The following is a 22,664-nucleotide window of genomic DNA, read 5'->3' as shown; positions in this document are numbered from 1 at the left end:
ACACTGTTTTGTTTTACTTTCTGTTTCTTTGCACTTATTGTGGTGTGCAATGAAAGTATATTAATTCACTCATGCATTCATTCATTTATTCATTCATAATATATAAGTGGTATTCCGTACCATTATTAACTCCGTACCATACAGATGCTCCTGCTTTTCGCGGAGTATAGCAAACAAAGCTTAATCTTCACAAATATTTGGGTAATTGGTCATCTTTGGATCATTCATTCACTTGGCTAGCACGCACTGCCTCATGCAAAATTGATGTTCAATCGATTGACATGAAATGAGGCTGCAAAATGTGTCTTCACATTCTAACACAACATTAAATAAAAGCTTGAAAATACGCATCATGCAGCACCAACTCCCATTAATTTTCCGTGAACTGTACAAAATAAAGGTACGCAAAAATCCGAAATATTTTTGGTGCGGAATGTTCGGTATGCTAAAGGTCAGGGCAGCTGCAATTATTGTGCGCAGAGTGTTCGGATGTCTAAGAATAGCGCGACAAATCCAAATCTCTTGCTGGTCGCTACGTATTAAACTGCCACAGCCTAACGAATTGACGCGCGGATCACTTCGAGCCAACTTGCCAACCTCCCAACTTGCCAAAAGTCAGACTTTTTGTTAAATCCGTAGGTACAAGATGTTGTGCAGGAGTGCTATAAGTAGTCATCATTTAAGGCTTACACTTTAAATTTTAATTAGTCTTGGTTTGACTAATAGGTACCGGTGGCCTACAAATTTCCTGCAGTTTCGACTTTCCGTATGTAAGCGAAACAAAAACATACAAGTATTTTCAAAATTATACTTACTTCTTTTGGCGCGTTAGGGAAAAATGATGAGAGTAAATTTTTTACTATGTGCGCTCACCCCGTCATAAAAAACCGACACCATGAAGTCAAAATTTTAGTTTTTCAAAAAAAGTTTCGATTGTGTACTTTAAATTGTCAAAGTCTGCGGACTCATTCCAAAATCTCAAATTGGAATGAGAGTTGTACGATAATGAGATAACTAGATAATGCGGTGTGATAAAACTTTCAATGTATTAAATACTTTTTTTCTATTGTTATTGTGGTTTTTTTAAAAAACGTACGTTCGTAGACGAAAGATAAAATTTTTGAAAAGATTTTTACCTTGTTACGCCAAAGAAGTATAACTTTTAAAACGTGTGCAATAAGTACACACACGTTGTTTTATTTTTCTTTCTTATAGTAATAATTGACGATCCAAGCAGATGGCCCACCCAGTGGGAAACCATTGCCTATAAATAGAGCAACAGTTCGCAGGACATGCTTGGAGTGTTCCAACTGGTACGTAGGTACCCATTAACCTGAGGCGTAATAATAATATTTATTTCTTAATAACAAGGTTGCTTGGAAGCATCCGGCTCCGCTTTCAGCTCTCACAAGATAGAGAAATGAATGTTAAAATGTAAATTGTTGATGTTGGAAAAAAGCAACTGCTGAGTTTCTTGCCGGCTTCTTCTCGGTAGAATCTGCCTTCCGAACCGGCGGTAGAGTCAATACAAACAGACAGCCTTGACGTTTCAAAAGTGCGAATTTTTAATTTGAATTTTAAATTAATCTAATCACATCCGTCTTTTAACATAACTATAACCTAAAATAAACTATTTAAAAACTAAATAAAATCTAAAACGTCCTCGAAACCACCGCAGCGAGGCACAGTTCCTAAGATGCTGGCAGCATTGCCCCTCTGGATGGCCAAACTAATTCGTTGCTCTGGATGGCCAAACTAATTCGTTGAATTTGAATTTGAATTTTAAATTTTTGAATTTGAATTTATTTATTTGCCAAATTGTGGGTACATATCAAGAACACATTTCATTAAACAGACCCTTCACAATCGACTGTCACAGACAGTGTGCAAATGTTTATAAAAATAAAAAATAAAATATAAATTACATTACAATTTAAAGAATAAAAATACAATAATCAGAAATAAGTAATAATATCATTTGAAATTAATTAGGCAAATAATACAATTACAAATGTTGTTATACAATTAGAAAAGTTAACTAAGTACTAAGTAGGTATATTGCTGTCACTATATTCTTTTACACTATAATAGTTTTTTTTGTTAAGAGTATCAAAATCGTAGGAGTTATGCCTCGTAATATTGTCTCTAGTAACACCTGCGCCCACGCCTTTCAGACCGGAACACAGCATTGCAACCGGGATGTATTTCCCGGATGAGCTATCACAAGAAGCTTTACTACCTACTACTAAAAAGTATAGAAATATTTCAGTGTCAAGGACATCTTACAGGCTCTTTTAAAAAGTAGTCTTTCTGTTTGTGTAGTGACTCAGTTTGAAAAGCAGATACATGTATTTTGAATTTCATTCGCGGATTTCCCAACTTCGAAATACATGGACAAACAAAGTTTATTACTTTACTTTAGACGCGGGTAGTTTAACAATTTTTTTTCACAAGTAAAAATACTCTAAGCCGTCCGCGATCATGGGCCTTATTTCAATTTGCTGAACCCGGGCGCAGACAGGTTTAGTTCACACCTGTTACAGTACCTACCAAAAGTCATATATTTATCTTAACAAATAGGCACGTAGAGTGTAGAAGGCACTTTTGATGCGTACAGTTACATAAAAATACTAGCGGAACCCAGCGCCATCTGTCGAGCTAATTTGTGAATCTAAACCATCCAGGGTACCGCCCAAACGCATACCGAAAAATTCATTCAAATCGGTCCAGCCGTTTAGGAGGAGTTCAGTGACATACACACGCACACAAGAAATATATATATAAAGATAAAATATATAGTAAAAGCAAAACCACGCAATGCTGGCTCTACTGCTATAGTTTAAATTCGACTTCAAAGCACGTGTATTAAGATAATGACAGCTACCTACTTGCTTAGACATAATAATATATAGATACGTACTTGTTATCGGTAAAACTATACGAAATAAAAAAAATATCAATCAAAGTTGAAGGTTTATTTAAATTGTTTGATTTCGACGCCACGTGTAAATACAGTCGATGAAATCCTCAAGTAGGTATATGGTTTTTAGTAAAATATGAAATGTTGTTTGGTTATATTTTAAAGAAACATAATAACAAATCTATAATGAGATATATTTGCGGAACATAAAAATACCTGCATTGTTCTGTCAGAAATATAACTGAACTATGTTTTTAACCTAACCCAAAGAACTTTTGTAAGAACAGGCACATCCTTCGTCTCTCATAGCAAACACAGTTTGAGGCCGACACGCTGATCCAATGCGGGTTGGTGGACTTTAAAGACTAGTACCATAAGTGATAATAAGCGGGACTGACGCATTACGTGTTGGGGTTGACACCGCCAATACTCATAGAATACACAACACCTTATAAATTTTATTCCGGCCGGGATTAGAACCCAGGGCCTTGTGATCCAGTTGAACATCCTAACCACTAGAACAGCGAGGCAAGGGCCTCTTATTTACACCACGGCTCACATATTTAGGGATGGCACGTGGCACGTGGCGGCACGCCGGGCCAGTATCGATAATAATTAGCGAGACATGAGTTACGGCGGAACACAGCGACAAACTCACCGTTTATAGAGGTTAATGAGGGCAGCTGGCTTAGCTGGGATGACGTATTGGACGCTCGCTACGACCCGTCACTCTAGAGATGTCACATCATTTGTCAAGGGGGTGGTAGGGTACTGGGATGCTCCGGTTTTCGAGATCAAAATATTTGTGTTCTTGCGATACTTAGGTATTTAAGATTAACAGCTAGTTCATTTAGTGGTTAGCATGATTGCAGATTAAGAGATCCGGGGTTTGATTTCCGGTTCCAGGCAAAAAATATTAAACCTGCCAAAAGATTCTCACTATAAGCGTGAATTTGGGAAATTGGCTTTGTCCACTCCTGTGTAGAGTCGGAAAGTTCCGATAAGTTATCGTAACATTTGATAACAGTCGTTAAAGCCCGCGAAACCGCGTCGTTACAGGGTTATGGGGTAATGCACTAATTTTCTGTCTCCTTTAAATAAAATAAATATACTACGACAATACACAAATCGCCATCTAGCCCCAAAGTAAGCGTAGCTTGTGTTATGGGTACTAAGATGCCTGATGAATATTTTTAAATATTCATAATAATATTTGAAAAATATACGTAAGTACTTATAATATATACACACCCAGACACTGAAAAACATTCATGTTCATCACCCAAATATTGTCCAGTTGTGGAAATCGAACCGACGGCCTTGGACTCCGAAAACAGGGTTGCTGCCCACTGCGCCAATCGGCCGTGTTTGATGAAGGGGCCTGAGTATGTAATAGGCTAATGATGATGAATGTGGCAGTTTAAAGAATGCTTCAGTTCTAAGGTCTTAAATGTTGTTGTTGTTGTTGTTTTGTTGTTTGCATCCACCATTCAATTCTTTAATTCCTCTTTTTTTTAGTCACCACGACACACACCCGTTCTTGATGCCCGCGCTGACTCGAACTGAGTTCCACACTTTTGTTTTTCAACTAACCACTTCACATTTACTTTTATTTATCAAAATAAATAAATAAAATAAATAATAAATATACTACGACAATACACACATCGCCTAGCCCCAAAGTAAGCGTAGCTTGTGTTATGGGTACTAAGATGACTGATGAATATCTTTATGAATAATATATTACATAAATAATTAGAATATACATATAAAAACCTAGACACTGGCAAACATTCATGCTCATCACACAAACATTTTCCAGTTGTGGGAATCGAACCCACGGCCTTCGGCTCAGAAAGCAAGGTCGCTGCAAACTGCGCCAATCGGCCGTCAATAAAGCTGGATTGCTATTAGTATAAAACGCAGCACAAAAGCTAACACACGCAATATACAACGTAATAACGGTTTTGTCCGCAAACCAATGAAACTGCCTTGTTGGTGTGGCAAGTCTGATTACCAATTTTGGAAAAAAGTTTCAGTCTGGAGTTAGGAAAATTAACGTTACCCCCGTGCTTCAAAGAGCACGCCACCTGTTTATTAATTAAATAATAACTGTCAGCGTATTTGTAAAAAACTTATCAATTTAATAAAATATTTGGCCAATATGAATTTATAGCTATCAAAAGTTATCATTATCACCTATTCATAAAATTACAATTAGCAATTTACTAGTTATAATTTCTCCAAGACCCTTTCAAGAAGATTATTTCTCTTCTGGATTTCAAAGCATTTGAGCGAAATTACCTGTCAGCTCTCAGAAATAAAGTATCCGTCAGTAAGCAAACTATCTATTTTCCGACTACGTGCCTACCATTATAATATTAGTACATATTAGTTTCAGTAGTAGTAAACCTTTTTGAGGCTTACGTTTTCCGGCGAAGTGCTACCTACCGCCACGCTCATTTCTGCCGCTAAGCAGCATTGCATTGTTCTGATCTAAAGTCAGTGGTTGCTGGTGTCATTACAATTTACAGCCACATGAACCTACGCCTCAGTTTGATAGACACAGGCCGTACTTCGTAGAATCCTACGAAATGTTACTGTATTCATAACTATAATTTAATTAACAAGAATATTAATATAAAAAAATATGGATTACCCAACTATTTGGTAGCAATAAATAGCCAGTGGTCATACAATCCGAGTGTGGTGACAATCAAAGCAGTGCTCAAGTGGGCAGTGCGGCCAGTAGCTGTTTACTTAGCGGGCCGTTTGGCGGCGGCCTCTCGACGTGTGTGGCCGAGCCCTTAACCTTGGCCGGCCGATTACCGACCTTATGGGCCAACCGAGGAGATTCATTGCAATTACCTGACGAGTAGAGTCGCACTGCGTCCGTAAATGTACCTTGTCTATTTTTTCTTAAGTCGATAAAAGGCTTTTTCTCATAAAAACTCGAAAACAACGTGCTATTCATAGTTCTTTTAGGATGAATGTACTGCAAACACACAATGAAACCTTAAAGAAACAAATTTTCAATTATTTTAATTCTATTTAGACACATTGCGGCCAATTTTTTAAATAAATGACATGCATTTAATGTAAATCTAAAACTATGCCTCTTGGAGCTTCTAGCTACTTTAGCCAGCGAACTCGGCGGGTGAGCAGCGTGTTGAAAATTGTTGGAGTTTACTCTTTAAGAATCGATTTTCATATATAAGGCGCCCTGTATGAGAGAAATGTGAGGAGTAAAATCTACTGATGAATGACCTCGTTACGTTTTCGCTTTGCATGCGCAAACACGCAACGTCGCTTTCGTTTAATTAACTTATTTTTCCTATTTAAGTTACCAAGAAGAAACAAACACATAAATATATGGGACAGAGTGAGATTATACATTTTTTTTTCTAATCTTGTTACCATGGAAGTTAAATAATAAACATTACATTTATCCTAATAGTTCTGATACTCTACATCCACCTCAATCTCCCGTAGGCTACTTTTAAGATGTTACACTTCCGCCGTGTGTGAATAAATTGCACAGGATCTTTAGTTTACCCTTTCATATGTATTTCAATCTTTATTCAGCTAAATAAACTCTTTTTGTGTATGTTTCGACAATCGTACTTAAGGAGTAAACTCCAGTCGTGCGCCGGAGCTGACACACCCTTTTTTTTTTGGGAATTCGTTGCCTAAGCAACGCATGCTCCTCATTTTATTTATCGTAATCACCAAACTGTTCGGTTTTGCGCCTTGCATACAATTAATTTTCACACATCTGCATTTTGAAAATTGCTTTGGGAGTCTACCTTTCATTACGCAACTAGCCACTACATCAATTGGATTTGTAGATTACAGTCAAGATAGAAGCGATAACTAGCCAATTGGCACCATATATTTTGACATTTCTGTTAAACTAACCTGACGTTTTAATATCTACGACTAAGTCAAACAAAAGTCAGTGCTACGAACTCAAGCTACGAAGTAAGGAGTACACTTTTTGTTTTGTTATTTTAAGCTCTATTTTGTTAGGAATAAGGAATGCGGTGACGCAAATGGTCTTCAAAAGTTCGAAAATGTCAATGAATTAACTTCCCTTGACCGGAATTTAATATTTAGGTTTAGGTAACTGTGAATACCTAATCTTTTTTTTGCTGCCACAGGTTAGCCCTTGAATGCAATCTCACCTAATGGTAAGTAAAAATGCAGTCTAAGATTTTAGCGGGCTAATCTTTCTGTGGTATATGGCATTCATATATAAAAAAAAACCTCTCTACGTGACATCCATTGTCAGTTGGGTCGTAACTTGCTACGGCGGAAGCCTCCTACAGTCCCACTCTGGTTTTCCCACCGGAAAAAAAACCAGAAATTTTAATTTAAAAAAAAATTGTGTACTTATGTTAACGCGTTAGAAGTTATACTTCTTTGGCGTAACAAGATAAAAATGTTTTCAAAAATTTTATCTTTCGCTATATTCTACGTTTGTAGAAAAAACGACACTAACAATAGAAAAAAGGTATTGTTTGAATTATTCAAAGTCAACTAACAAACCTTTTTTAGAAAAACTAAAATCGCGCCAAAAGAAGCATAACTTCAAAAAAACAAAAAGTGGACATTATCTTTAACACAAAACTTTATTTAAGTACCTATCATAGGTACTAATATAATATGGATCATATACTATTATGCTTTAACGAACTACGTAAATAGAAATAAGTAGCAAAACATTCAAAATATTATTAAAACGACAAAAATATAACAATAACGAAAGTCACCTTATCAAATAATTGTCTCATCCATTCCACGGCCGAGTCGCTGTAAATTATAAAATTGAGTGTGTCGTAACTTTTGTCATAATATCAGAATATATTATGTTTCACGCTCTTTGATGATGTGGTTCTTTTGTTCAAGAATTTATTTTATCGGAATGCCAATTAATATTTTTGTCGACAAGTGTTTGCGGTCGTAAATATGAAACGCGAGGACGTTAAAATAAATATATCTGGCGTGTCATGTCACATTTTCAGAAAAATTGTTTAAAAGAGCTTTTTCAATACAGAGGCCTGTAAACTTCTTCACTTAAAAAGGTATAATGTTTTGGAAGTGAATTGAATGCACAAGAGCTTTTTAAACTGAAGCTAATCTATGTATTATTAAAATATTAAAAAGGTATAATGTTTTGGAAGTTAATTTAATGCACAAGAGCTTTTTAAACTGAAGATTAGCGGTTGCCCTTTCGTGACTTTGCCTTTTTACAATTTTTAATACTTAAAATTACATACAAACTTTCATTCCCTATTCTCCATTCTACATCCTATTACCGGACCACTAAAGGGCACGGGTCTCCTCCCACAATGAAAAGGGTTTAGGCCCTAGGCCACCACGCTAGACCAGATCATTATGGAGAACTTTCAGGCGTTCAGGTTTCCTCACGATGTTTTTCTTCACAGTTGTAGCAAATTATATTATAATCACATAACTATAAGTTTTAAGGAGGATTAAATATTCAACTTTTCCTCAGCCCCAGTAAATATCACTCTTATGTAAATTCTGATAGCAAGCGACCTTAAATTCGGAGATTATAATCTACTTAGATACCCTTTTTTTAATACAAGTAAACCCTTGAACACAAATGAATACATACAATCACATGAATGGATACAATACATAAAATACAACATTTGAATAAATACAATACATTCAATCTCAATGTCTATCGTTATCGTGTTTCTACTCGGTATCGTAACGAAAAATCTCGACTAAATCGGCTATATCGCTGACTAAGGCCTCTCACCAGAGCAGATCTAAGGAAATTCTTATATTATTAATTCCTAAATTGCTGCGGATCGAGTCCGCTGCAGCAGGGACAATTGGACATGAGACTTGCATGACCACAGCCATTGCGCCAGGAAGGTCGTCAAAAAAGCTCGAGAAACCTCTCTCTCGAGATTGCAAAGAGTATCAGCATTAATAATGAAAATAACGAATCTTGTGAAGTTACTAATTAAAGGCATTTTTTTTCCTTCGGACCTTTGTCGAAGTATTCTTCTTTGAGTCGTGTCAGACAAAGAAGAATCCTCTTCTCGCTAATGTAGTACGAGGCGATTAAGGGAACATAATGGAGAACGGACACAGCGTCCTCTGTTCTACTAATACCATCTACTGCGATCACCACACCGTCTACCCAGCGTGGTGATTATGGACAAACCTCCCTTGGGAGAGGCCTTTAGTCCAGCAGTGGACTGTCAAAGGCTATTGATGATGATCATTAGTAAGAGTTTCTTGCCTGCCTTATCTGGTTTTCCATTCTTTCGTATTCTCCGAGATTACATTCTTTGCATTTATCTTTAACCTGTTTTACAACATGTATGCTTACGGTTATAAGGCTAAGAGCATAACTAGAAGACGTCACTCTTACTACTAGGAACATAAATGGATATGGACAGGACATACATTGCAACAAGATACATTTAGACAAATGGAGTAAGTTAATCACACCTCAAATACCCTAAAAAAGACGAGGAGGTGAATATAAAAGATGTGAAGACCAACTCAAAGTTGTAGCAGGAAAAATATGTTCAAGGAAAGCCAGAGATCCCTTTAGGCCTTTATCTTTAGACAAAGTGATGCAGTTGCTGATAATATTATTTAAGTTAGATTCAAATCAAATGAAATCAAAATACACTTTATTGTACACCAAATACAAAGAATTAGAACAAAAAAAAACACTAAGTAAAATAAGAAAAGGTACAATAGGTGGATATTGGAAAAAAAAAAAAAAGTATCTGAATAAAGGCTAATATTATTATTATATTCTCCGCCGTATCGAAGCACAAACACAAGCCACAACCGTACAGTACAAATTTCCTTCCCGCGGTTATCCAACGTTTTGGGCTAAGTCTGCGTGACCTACGGTATTCCAAGTGAGCATCAGCTTTACGAAACACAGCTATATATACGAAAAGTACAGAGGAAGTAGCTGCCTTCGTATAATCTTTGAGCATAATAAAAGGAATGAAACTTTAAACGCGTATAAATTATTTAAGAGGCAAGAGTGTACTACGACTTATGTTCACATCGGCAACGACATCAGTATTTTAGTGATGTGAGTACGGGATAGATTTAAATACGATTTCACTGTCGACTGGCGTAGTGGACAGTGACCCTGCTTTCTGTGTCCAAATCTGTAGGCTCGATTCCCACGACTGGATAATGTGTGTGTGTTCTTGTGAACATGAATATTTTTCAGTGTCTGGGTGTTTTTCTGTATACTTATTATAAATCAATTTCCTTAGTACCCATAAGCACAAGCTACGCTTACTAGTCGTAATATATTTATTTATTTATTATTAAATCGACGTATTCTAGAGTCCTATATAATCTGTGTACAGCATGTACGCAAAAACTGTGTCCTGTATCCACGCGACATCATTAAAAACAGTTTCTACGCGACATCTTCAAAAAATTCGGACGTTTGTCTCATGCACGAGGACGGTGGCGTGAATAGCTTTCGTTACCGATGTATAATCCTCTACCTGCCTGTGAAGTTCTCTTTAAAATCAGTACAGCCATTTTGGAGATTAGCCGGAATAAACAGAAATACTATATTTAAAACAATCTTTATTGTTATAATTAAATTAATAACTGATATTTTGACATTACAAACAGACATTCGAATTGTATTTATTATGAGGAGTTTTTAGGTATCTATGTAATGTGATTTTTATATTTCAATTGAAATTTAAAAAAATACTATAAGTATTAGGTAGTGAATTTATCAAAATGCAGTTTAATCGACTCCTGAATTATTTGGTCGGTTTTTGAATTAAATTATTATCGATGTTCGATGATCCGACACTAGCAACATAAAATCGTCTCTTTGAATCGGTTTCTTTGAGTCTTAACTAATTGGTTTTGGAGCGAGATAGCACCATTCGGAAAACACTGCATCAGACAAAGAGAAGAGCGCAAGGCGGGAAATATCTTTCTTCGCGCGTAATTTACGATGCCCCTTTGACGGCTCGCTGTTGACAGTTACTAGTGTTTTGGGCGAATATAACGATCACGTTGATATAAAGTATCCAAGATGCACACATAATGCACAATTGCCAATTCTCATCATCATCAATAACCTATATCAGTCCTCTGCTGGACTAAAGGCCTCTCAACACCCATAGTCATAATCACCACGCCGGGCAGACGGGTAGTAAATGTTAGTAGTACACAGAGCATGCTGTTGCCATTTCTTCGAGATATTCCCATAGTCAACCCTTACAACACCCGTGAGAAGAGGAGGGTTTGTGACAACAGTATTCTGATCTGCCGTTACTACACACCAAATTCTAAGTCATATTATATCATATTTTAGTAGGATTTCGCGAAAAGGTAGAACTTTTACTTCCACCCCGCTTAGTTCTACCTTAGGACTTAAGGAGGCACTATGCCGGACATGTTTCTTGCATGCCCAGCGCAGTGTTGCTCTGTTTTTATAGGCGATGATTTCAACTTACTTAAATCATTATTACTACATACCTACCATACATACATACCATATTTCTTTAATTTATTTGATGATTATGAACATCGGTATGCCTGAATAAACTATCGAGTTACCGAGAGTAGAGTTGTGTGTAATTCAAGTAAAGTGGTGTTTTGGAAATGGGGCAATGATACGCGGGGTTTCATTGCCCCATTTCGCGGGGTTTCATTGGCATTAAACATATCGAATTTAACTCTCCCAGTCTAAGGTCAAATCAAAAGTTAGTGCAGGTTTGAGATTTAATACAGAATTTTTTGTAAACTGTTTTAATCTTGAACTGTATACATGTCTTAGTCTATGTATATCGATGGACGGTCATTAATTGGTAGCACTTCACAGGTTTCATAGCGGTTTCATATCGCGTCAAATATATCGCTTTTCTCGTTTGAAACGCCGAAGTTTTAGGAAGAACAAAGGCGGCAATGGTTCATTAAAAATACAGTTCCTGAAATTATACTTTATTCCCATTCATTTGATTCTTTATTCTTCAGATAAGTCGAATATCTTTGTTGTGGAATTCCTTTAAACTAGAACTGAAAAGAAACGTGAGTAAATAAAATAGGTTTTTGATGGCACGTAATCACGTGTCACTATCAGAACATTTTACGGATAAATTCCTACCTATATTTTTTGTTTATGTACGATTTTTGACAAAATATATTGAAATTTTATTGCTAGCGAAAGTAAAAACGTTTCGCTTAGCGTAAAAAATGTTTCATTGTTTTTGTTTAATATATATTTAGACAGCCGGTTGGAGCAGTGGGCAGCGACCCTGCTTTCTGAGTAGATTCCAACGCCGTGGGTTCGATTCCGAAAACTTGAAAATGTATATGTGATGAACATTCATGTTTTTCAGTATCTGGGAGCTTATTCATGAAAATATTTATCAGCTATCTTAGTACACTTTACACAAGCTACGCTTACTTTGGGGCTAGATGGCAATGTGTGTAATGTCGTAGTATATTTAATAAGAGAAAACATACTTGGGCTATGGCAGTTATATCAAACCCCTAATCGGTTTCTACGCGACACCGTACCGGAACGTTAAGTCGCTGGGGTCGAATGCCAGGGAAAGCTGTTCGTGGAGTGTGCTCAGGAACTTCACAATATTTTACCTCCATCGTCACTCTACCACAAAACAGCGGTATCTCTCTGGTTGACGTCGCGGTTGTCAACTACTCAATTCGTACGAAACGTTTTCGTCCAAGTTTTTGATACGAATCGCTAAGGTGTATTTTTTTTTCGGATTTTGTGTAGCTGATTAAGTCTATTGATTTTAACAGCGTAACGCAGGCTTGTTGGCTAGCCTCGGAATGGGGCTCTGCCTGGGAGAGTTTGAATCCTAGGGCTCTAAGAAGCGAAGGGATCGTCGGCCTGAGGGCGAACTCATGTGAGGCCGAACCTCGGCTCAGGCGATGCTAAGCTGTGGAACGCACTATCTATATCGGGTGTTCCTGCTACGCATAACTAATCCGCACTGGGCCGTGGTGGACTACGGCGTAAACCCTTCTCATTGTGTGTGCAGACCCGCAGAGAATTAAGAACATACAGAAACCGTGTAACCAACTAATAAAAACCTACTACACTTTGGTAGTGTTTCTGGCACAGGCGGTTAGTCGCTTCGTTCCAATTAGCAGTTGACAGTAATTTTACCTCTAATGTTCTAAACGTTTACCATACAATGGGAGAGGTTTGTGAGCTAGCAACATTCCGCGGTTGTGAATTGAGATGTACGCAGGACGTTCACTGTTTTTGTACACAATGCACTCCATGCAATAATAGCATAAAGAGGGTCCTGTATGTTATTTATTTTGTGCGTGCCCTGTATTGGGCCGGTAAAGAGTTGATATGTTCATGAAGATATTATTAGTTGTTTCAAGTTCATAAAACTTACATTATTTCATCCACATCCTCGTGTCGCGCAGCTACCTCACGCAGCGGCCGCAAAATCAGTCTTCTTCTGCTCATAAAAGTTTAAAAAGCACTTAATTTGAAATATTATAACCCATGAAAGAAGTCAGCAGTTCAAAGCTCATCTGTATTTGGGTCGCCACGCCTCTTCCCGTCCGCTTTTGGCCACTGTAAACTTACACATGAAAAAACTCTGTTTCAAAATTATATTTAGTACCTATTATTAAATAATTATTATTGGTGTAAAATAACGTTTGATTTCCTAGAGTAATGATCTTATTGGACATCGATTTAGATTTATTTATATTTTACAAGCTTTTCACCTGCTCCGATGTCTGTAATGAAATCTTGCAAGTTAAATTTTACCTATTTTCCGGCTTGCTGAATTTTTGCATGCATATTTATATTACGTGACTATGCAATATTATGAGGACCTGTGGCTGATCGGATGCTGGACCTGGAAGGTGGCCATAGGAGCTCTGCAATAAAACTACACAACCCCATTGAATTTGGGCTCGTTTGATTTGCATTGACGAGTTTTTTGATCCTGGAAGGTGTCCATAGGAAATTGGCTTTTAAACGAGCTCGTTTTCGTCTTCATCAAATATTTTGATATGAAAGATTTCAATTATTTAAATAAATAAATTCGTTGGTTTTATTGTCAAATAATAACAAAAGCTGGTTTTTAAAAAAGTGTTTATAAAATTATGATATCCTAGATAGCCCTTTATTAATAGATTTTATGTTAGTAGGTACAATTCAGTTTTATGAATAAGAAGGGCGTTTGACACCCGTAGGTGTAGTGTATCATAGCAGAAGTGTAACAACAGTCATCAATCTTCTATATATATAAAAGAAAAGTGTGTGGGTATGTTCCGTATAGGCTCCGAAACGGCTGGACCGATTTCAATGAAACTTTCAGGGAATGTCCGGATTGACCTGGTGTGTAATCCTGTAAAGTTTGGTGACGATCGGCAACGGAGCACTCCTATTTTTGAACTGTCATTGTTGGGTGTACATGGGTGTAGATAATGATCTTCACCCGCTCGAGAAGAGAATGAATACGGAGAGAAATAAATGATTTAATGTATTATGAGACTTAAATTAAAAATTTAATGATGTAAGTTTATTTTTTAAATAAAATAAAGCAAAATCTAGCCCGGCGAAGCGGGCTGGGTACGTTATAATAACTTGATTGTTGTCCATAACTTGTTGTCTTGGCCTCCCGCGACGCTGGCATCTTTGATGTCCCGCCTGCCATTCACGGAACTGGTGGCGCACGTGTTGTGGGCGCGGCGCCTAGCTTCGGACATAACCCTGACTGCAACACTAGCGCTATAACTTACGTTTTTGCATTTTATCAACCCCTGACACAAAGACCCTAACTTTTATAAGTTTCACCGTATTGGAAGCACGCGTTACTTTGCGGAAATCCATGATATATTATAAAAATTAAGCTTAATTTGCTATACAGTCCGCGAAGGGCAGGAGAATCTGTATGGTATAATTCAAAACAAACAGATCTTCGGCAATGTAACGCACGTTTCGCTCCGAAACCGGAGCATCCTCAGGAGATGTTGACTTTACAATGAATAATTGTATGAATAATCTGTTTGGTGTGGAAATCTTCTTAAATCCTTATAGGATTGAAGAAATTATAAATTACACCATACAGATTATCCTGCTTTTCACGGACGATAGCAAATTAAGCACTATTTTCATATTTTCACCGTAACTAATTTATCGAACAGGCTTAGTTTTGCTGCCTATGCGGTAAAGAAGATACGTCATATGAGCGACGTAGAAACTGCTAGGCTGGTCATAGGTCATATCCAGGGATTTTACTATGGGGTATGCTGCTGATATTAATACTATTTTCGTGCGGTAGAAGGACCTATGGCCTACTTGAATAAAGATATTTTTGACTTTGACCGCGTTTGCTGTCTGTGGCTACCAGTGGCGTGCACTGAGTTTCTTAACAGAAAAATGCATAAAAAGGCAAAATTCCGTTCCAATTGGCACACCAGCCACAGTTGCCACAACCCCTGTTCCCGCAGGTGTCGTATGACGCGAATACTACCATCTCCTGTGATCAACAACTATTATCATCAACTATTATATAGCCCTTGTTAGTTTAATTAATAACTCCATCTTTTGCTGCAAACTGCACTAAAATCCTTGCGTACTTTAAAAGATCTAAGCGTACCTACCAGGGGCCGGAGCGACTTGGTTTTATATTACGTAAAGATAAAGAGCTTTTAAACTTGTATGTAACAAGGAACGATTTTAGAATTTATAACAGACTAGCGTATCCAGCCGAGGCTAGGCTTGGAGATGTCCGAAGCTAGGCGCCGCGCCCACAACACGTGCGCCACCAGTGCCGTGATTGGCAGGCGGGACATCAAAGATGCCGGCGTCGCGGGAGGCCAAGACAACAAGTTATGGACAACAATCAAGTTATTATAACGTACTAGCGTACCCAGCCCGCTTCGCCGGGCTAGATTTTGCTTTATTTTATTTAAAAAATAAACTTACATCATTAAATTTTTAATTTAAGTCTCATAATATATTAAATCATTTATTTCTCTCCGTATTCATTCTCTTCTCGAGCGGGTGAAGATCATTATTTACACCCATGTACACCCAACAATGACAGTGCAAAAATAGGAGTGCTCCGTTGCCGATAGTCACCAAACTTTACAGGATTACTCGCCAGGTCAATCCAGAGATTCCCTGAAAGTTTCATTGAAATCGGTCCAGCCTTTTCGGAGCCTATACGGAACATACCCACACACTTTCTATTTTATATATATATAGATAGATAGAATGAACATGGTGCTGAATGGATGGATGAATTTATCGCAAAAATAATTGAGGGAAAAGTAGATGGAGAGAGGACGTCCGAGACTCGCTTTTGTGAGACAAATAAAACGAATGATTTGGGTGGGGACTTACTTATATAGAGGTAAAAGAGGGGTCATGGATAGAGTAGGTTCGAAAATGCTACACCGACAAGAGCTTAGCTTGGCTCTTAAGTTTCAGAAGAAGAACAGATAACCATGAGAATCTCATTTCTATCACTGAAACCATCCCTACTAATATTATAAATGTGAATGTAAGTTTGTTTGTTACGCTTTCGTCCAAAAACTACTTAATCGATCATCATGAAACTTTGTACACATATTCCTGAAGGTATTAGAAATAATATAGGATGTTTTTTTATCTTTTGTTTTTATCCCGAAAAAGCTCAGTTCTTTTGGGAGAGGGGACGAATTTCGTTTGAAGATTTTACACCATATTTTTATTTCATATTTTTTACGCCGTCAAATGATAATCGATTTAAATAATTACTTACTTACCTTTTTATATAAGAATACAGAACTTAAAAATTTCAGTAAACTCTGAAATCTACACCTAAACTGAATGCCACATGTCTTTCGAAAAACAAAAACAAACGCAGACGAAGTCGCGGGCAACAGCTAGTATTAAATAATTAAATACTCTACGACAGTACACACATCGCCATATAGCTCCAAAGTAAGCGTAGCTTATGTTATGGGTACTAAGATGACTGATGAATAATACCTATGCATAAAAACCCAGACACTGAAAATCATTCATGTTCATCACACAATAATTTTCCAGTTATGGGAATCGAGCCCACATCCCTGAACTAAGAAAGCAGGGTCGCTGCCCGCTGGTTATCGATCGGAGGCAATAAAGTTTAAATGAAACAGCAGCGAAATAAATAAAAGCACAAATCTGTCAAACTAATAAAACCCCGGCGTTCTCGGAGCTACACAAATCATAATTCCTTTAAACGTCGGACACATGCCGAAATGACGTCACCGCGCACCGTCCGCCGGCTCGTCTGACACCCGACACGCACCTTTGAAGTGACATTGTGGGTGACTTTTGTGAAGGTTCAGTGGAACCAAACTCCCACTTTATATAGTTTGTTAAAGTGGCTCGCTTCTCGATCGGCTTTCAAAGAAACAAGATGATTTAATAAGATAAAGTTAACGTGTTAGTCTTTTAGAATATCAATAACAACAATATCCATTAGAGATTTTTATGCCACCTTCTTACTTGCACCGAGTTTGACGAGAATCATTTCGAATAGGAATCAGTGTTTGAAGATTAGTAGCTTGCTTAGATTTTGATAAGCACATGTTGTGGGCCGTAAAATGTATGCCCTCATTATAATCATCAAATCAACCGATTGATGTCCACTGCTGGACATAGGTCTTTTGTAGGGCATTCAAACTCTGATAACAAAAAAAACACACGGCTAAGTTTGTTGTGGGCTTCTTCTTAGACCCCTCGTAGCTTTATTTTTAAGTAATGTAGTTAACGCCATCACAACTCACTACTATGTTTACATTTTGTATGTAATCAACGCATCAAAAGTCTATGTGCCTATTTGAATAAAGAAATATTTGACTTTGACTTTTACATTGTTACCAGCATTTGCTTGGTCCGTTAAATCCATTATCATAATTACAACGAATTAGTGGAAGTGATTGAATAGCCCTTTGAGAAATTGAAATTTAATCTGGATGGTCCTTTTCTGCGGAAACCAGAAGAAGAACATCAATACAAATTGGAAACATGAATGAATACACTTTTATTGTACACCAAAGAAAAAAAAGTAGTTACAAAGATATAAATACATAACAAGAGAGTACAATTTGGTGGCCTTATCGCTACATAGCGATTTCTTCCAGGCAACCAATGGCGTAAAAGGAAAAAACATAGAAAAGAGGTAGGTGGTGCAATAAATAAGATTTAAAAATTATACAAATATATAAATACAAATAAAATATATATAAATATAACTATAATATATATATATATATAAATATATTACATATAAATACAAATAAAATATATAACATAAATATCTATATAAATATATAACATATAACATCCTCAATTTGTATGAAATACATAAATAATTCAAATTACACACTTAAAATGATTCGCTTCAGCGATGTTCGGCTGAAAGAGACAAATAATGATCCTTCACTAGTTTCTTGAAGGTCCCAATCGATTGTGCCTCACGGATATCTAACGGCAAGGCGTTCCATAATTTAATAGCCTGAACCGTAAATGATCCGTTGAAGAAGGAAACATGATCATTGTTCTAAAAAAAATATACTTCGCGAAAATCTTACTAATAGCATACCCTACCTACTATCCTACTAATATTATAAATGTGAAAGTGTGCATGTTTATTACTCTATCATGCAAAAACGGCTGAACGGATTTGGATGAAATTTGACATGCCGTTGATATGAAAAAAAACATAGGCTACCTTTTACCCCGATTCCTTAAGTAGTTCCCGAGGGAAAATTGAAAATTGTTTACAAGCTAAGCCGCGGGCAAGGACATGTTCTTTCTATACCGATCTCTTAAATAGTTCCCGTGGTAAGATTAAAAATTGTCAACGAGCGAAGCTTTATACCCAATTCTGATCGCAGACGAAAGTCGCGGGCAGTAGCTAGTCTTAAATAAACGTTTAAACGTTTAGGTTTAAACCGTAGACACCTAATAAGTTAATACCGACGGTGATAATGGGAAACATGTCGGGCAATGAATTAAATGTTCTGGAGGCGTTCTATTTCGGACATGTCGCCTCGCGCGTCGCCGCTGACAACGTACAAACGAACAACAAGACAATGGTCGTACATTGTGGGTGCGGCGACTAATTTGCACCTCGCTGATGTATTGCCCGCTTTTTTTTGTTGCCGCTCGCGGAACACTCGAATAATTAGAAGTTTGGCACAGGGTTATCTTTATGGATCTCGGCTGACACACTATCGTGCGTCTCGATACGTTATAGTTTAAACTTTTACCTTGATTGAACATATTATGTTATCGCAAAACTGCCAAGCAACTGCCTCGTTGGTATTGTTGTTGATAATTTCGACTACTGATCACGAGGTCCGAGCTCGCATCCCGGGCCGGGCTCTATTCAGTAAAATAATTTTCAATACCAGCCCGGAGGCGGTGCCAACCCCCAAACCTAGCTAGCTAATCCTATACTACTATACCTAACTTGTGACAATAGTCAAAGCCCACCAACCCGCACTGCAGCTTGGTGGGTCTATGCTCTAAAACAGTATCTTCTATAAGACAGGAGACCTGTACCCAGCAGATGATGATTGTAAAAGAATTGTTTTGTCCTTAGACCCCAATGCGGGCGCGATGGGCAGCACGGGTATGGGCGGCGGCGCGCAGCAGTACGGCGAGGTCAACCAGCTAGGCGGCGTGTTCGTGAACGGCAGGCCGCTGCCAAACGCCGTGCGCCTGCGGATCGTGGAGCTGGCACAGCTGGGCATCAGGTACCCACTAGCCAGATTTGACAACACTAAACTTTCGGACCCCTTGAGGTATTTAATTGACACCTGTAGAAGTGGCAGAGCTCGTCCGAGGAAGTACTACCACTTCGCTTATTTCTGTCACCGAGGAGCAATGCTGTGTTCCGTTGTGAAGGACGTGGTGGGCTTGAGACCTACGCCCCAGATTGATGGACATAGGGTCACACTGCATAGGACATCAGTAGTAGTAGAGCTTTTTGAAGCAGAGCTCGTCGAGTGAGGTACTACCGCCATGCTTATTTCTGCCGCTAAGTTGCATTTTTGCAATGCTGTGTTCACGCTGTGGTCTGAAGGGTGTAACTACAGGCACATGACACTAAACTCCTACGCATCTGATTACAGGACACAAACTTGTTCTTTGCATTACCTGCGAAGTCTTGCTATGTTCATAGGCGATAGTGAGGAACTTCCACAAACCGTGAGATGGGACCTGGTTTGTCACGTCAAAAATTAATATAAACTCTCTCAATAAACATGATTACAGTTTTTCGTTGTTGCAGGCCTTGCGACATCAGTCGGCAACTTCGAGTATCCCACGGCTGCGTTTCCAAAATCTTGGCGCGGTACCACGAGACCGGTTCCATTCTACCCGGCGCCATCGGTGGATCCAAACCTAGAGTCACTACTCCAAAGGTCCGTTTATGTAAAAACTTAAATGTAAAATGGCTTTTCGCTGGAATTTAGCTGTTAATTCATGCATGTGAGCCAAATGTCTCAATCTGGTTACAGCGCCCTCACAGGGTTCCATTTCAAATGTTAACATTAGATTGACATTCTTTTTGAAAAATATAACAATTATGTAATCTATATGACATTGTAATGTACTTGTAATTGAATAAATAAATAAATAAATGTCATCAAGATCAGTGCAGTAGATGATTCGAACATAGTAAACGAGCAAATACTTAATAACTAAGCAAGAATACCTCTTTAACATTAATGAATCCTTCAAAATCCTTTCTTTCATGCAACCTTTCTGCCAACATTTTACATTCTTAGTTGTAGATTTTCGTGTTTTTAATTTAATGTCGCAAACTAAAAAAACCAACGTGCGAAATTTCAAGTTTGCAGAGTTAGTGTTTGAGATTTCGTGATTCTCTTTTTGCCAGGTGGTGTCTTACATAAAGCAGCTCAAGGCGAAGGACCCGGGCATATTCGCGTGGGAGATCCGCGACCGGCTGCTGGCGGACGGAGTGTGCGACAAATACAACGTGCCTTCCGTATCCAGCATTAGCAGAATCCTGCGCAACAAGCTGGGCGGCACCCTCTACCCCGTGCCACCATTGTACCCCGTGCCGCCGCAGCGCTGCTGGCCGCTGCACCAGCCTTACGACTACTACGTTTACCTGCAGGTTGGTGTCACCTGTGTCGGTACCCCGTGCTAGTACCGATTTTGAGCAGTTTGAGCTCTTCAGATCATGAACAAATTTTCCATGTGTTCCGAATTATCTACACGTCATTATCGAACTTCTAGGTATCTATTAATACATTGTCGTTAACTTAATGTTAACTTTAGACAATGCACCGAATCCAAGGCATTTCTCTTCGGAATAGCTTGTTTCCTCATTCCAAGCTAAAGTTCGGTCGTGGATGGATCATCAAGATATTGATAAGATTTATCTCTCTTTAATTATCACCTAGATGCTTCCGATTCTGTAGATCGTGTCAACAGTGCGGTGCCGAGGCGCTGGTCGATTTTAGGATTTCAAGGTCTGTCAAATAAGCAGTGATTTGAAAATAAGATTGCTTTATGTGTTGATGGTAAGCCACCGGAGCAGGAGTATCTGATCGGATGATGTTGTTCGCAGGGTCGCCAGCACGCAGCAAACGCGCAGCACGGCCTGCAGCACTCGCACGTGCCCCCCCCTCCGCACCACGCGCACGCGCACGCGCTATGACATCCAGCACCCGCGCACCCGCACCCGCACCCGCCGTGACGAAGCCGTGCCAGCGCGCTCACCACAAAGCATGAAGAAACAAGCGGACAATGCAAGTGTGTGTGTGACCTGTGACCAGTGTTTTGTGCAGTGCGGACACACACTAAGACTTGTGTCGAAAGAGTATTTTATAGTTTTGTTTTAATAAAACATTCATTATCACAGTGGAATAAATACACTGTCTAAAATGATCTATTATAGTGTAAAAATTATGAACCTAATTATTTAAGAAAATGAATATTTATTACTTTATAAGAACGTGTCATTTCAAGGCCATCATAAGGCGTCCAGCGTTGCGTTGCAACCAATCCAACTTTAACTTCAGGAGAAATTTCTTAATTGAGTGAATAGGAACCTAATTTATATGGTACATATAGGAAAAGAGTGTACCTACCTAGTGGAACACGCGATTCAGTTTCAGGGCTAGATGTAAAATATAATTTATTTAATCAATACACGTGTCCTTGCCACCATGTTAAGATATGGGCAAATTTCGGCTTGTGCAAGCTACATGTACCAAGTATCAGCACAATATTGTTATTGCTACCAGATTTTCACATATTGATCACGCAAGCCGCGTGAACGTTAAATTTTCGCTTGCTCGGTCATTAACGTTTTCGAGTTTTTAACACCTACCCTGTACGCACGTACACTAACATTCATAAGTCTAAATGAAAACCACCTCTTTCTAAGGTCGGTCAAGAATGCTGAACAACAATATTACCAACTGATTTAACCATAAATATTAACGTTACGCTTATCAGTAATTGATAAGAAATCATTTCATTTCAAATTTTATTATGTACCTACTTTACGCTTTTGTAATTAAATCAACAATAAAATAGCTCCAGTACGAACATAGTGTTGATATTTAAATTTTCGTTGAACAATGAAAACTTGGCTAGCTGTTGTGCGAGAACAAATTTTGTTTCGCTGTTTACATGACGGGTTGAGGCTGTGACTGGATGGTAATTGAT

At 38.2% G+C, this 22,664-nt stretch overlaps 1 protein-coding gene across 1 annotated transcript in view; it reads left to right on the top strand.

The window, feature by feature from the left end:
* The window catches only part of LOC120632130 (paired box protein Pax-1-like), a 35,435-nt gene extending 13,574 nt beyond the window's left edge, over positions 1–21,861 (top strand). The window contains exons 2-5 of the mRNA XM_039901935.1: positions 19,561–19,714; positions 20,251–20,383; positions 20,860–21,102; positions 21,559–21,861. Coding sequence (XP_039757869.1) covers positions 19,561–19,714; positions 20,251–20,383; positions 20,860–21,102; positions 21,559–21,648 — 620 coding nt within the window. The 3' untranslated portion in view covers positions 21,649–21,861. The remainder of the gene's footprint in view (positions 1–19,560; positions 19,715–20,250; positions 20,384–20,859; positions 21,103–21,558) is intronic.
* Positions 21,862–22,664: the final 803 nt, after the last annotated feature.

This window comes from Pararge aegeria, chromosome 19 (assembly GCF_905163445.1).
Source record: "Pararge aegeria chromosome 19, ilParAegt1.1, whole genome shotgun sequence".
Lineage (NCBI taxonomy): Eukaryota > Metazoa > Arthropoda > Insecta > Lepidoptera > Nymphalidae > Pararge > Pararge aegeria.
This window is presented reverse-complemented; position numbering and strand designations above follow the sequence as displayed.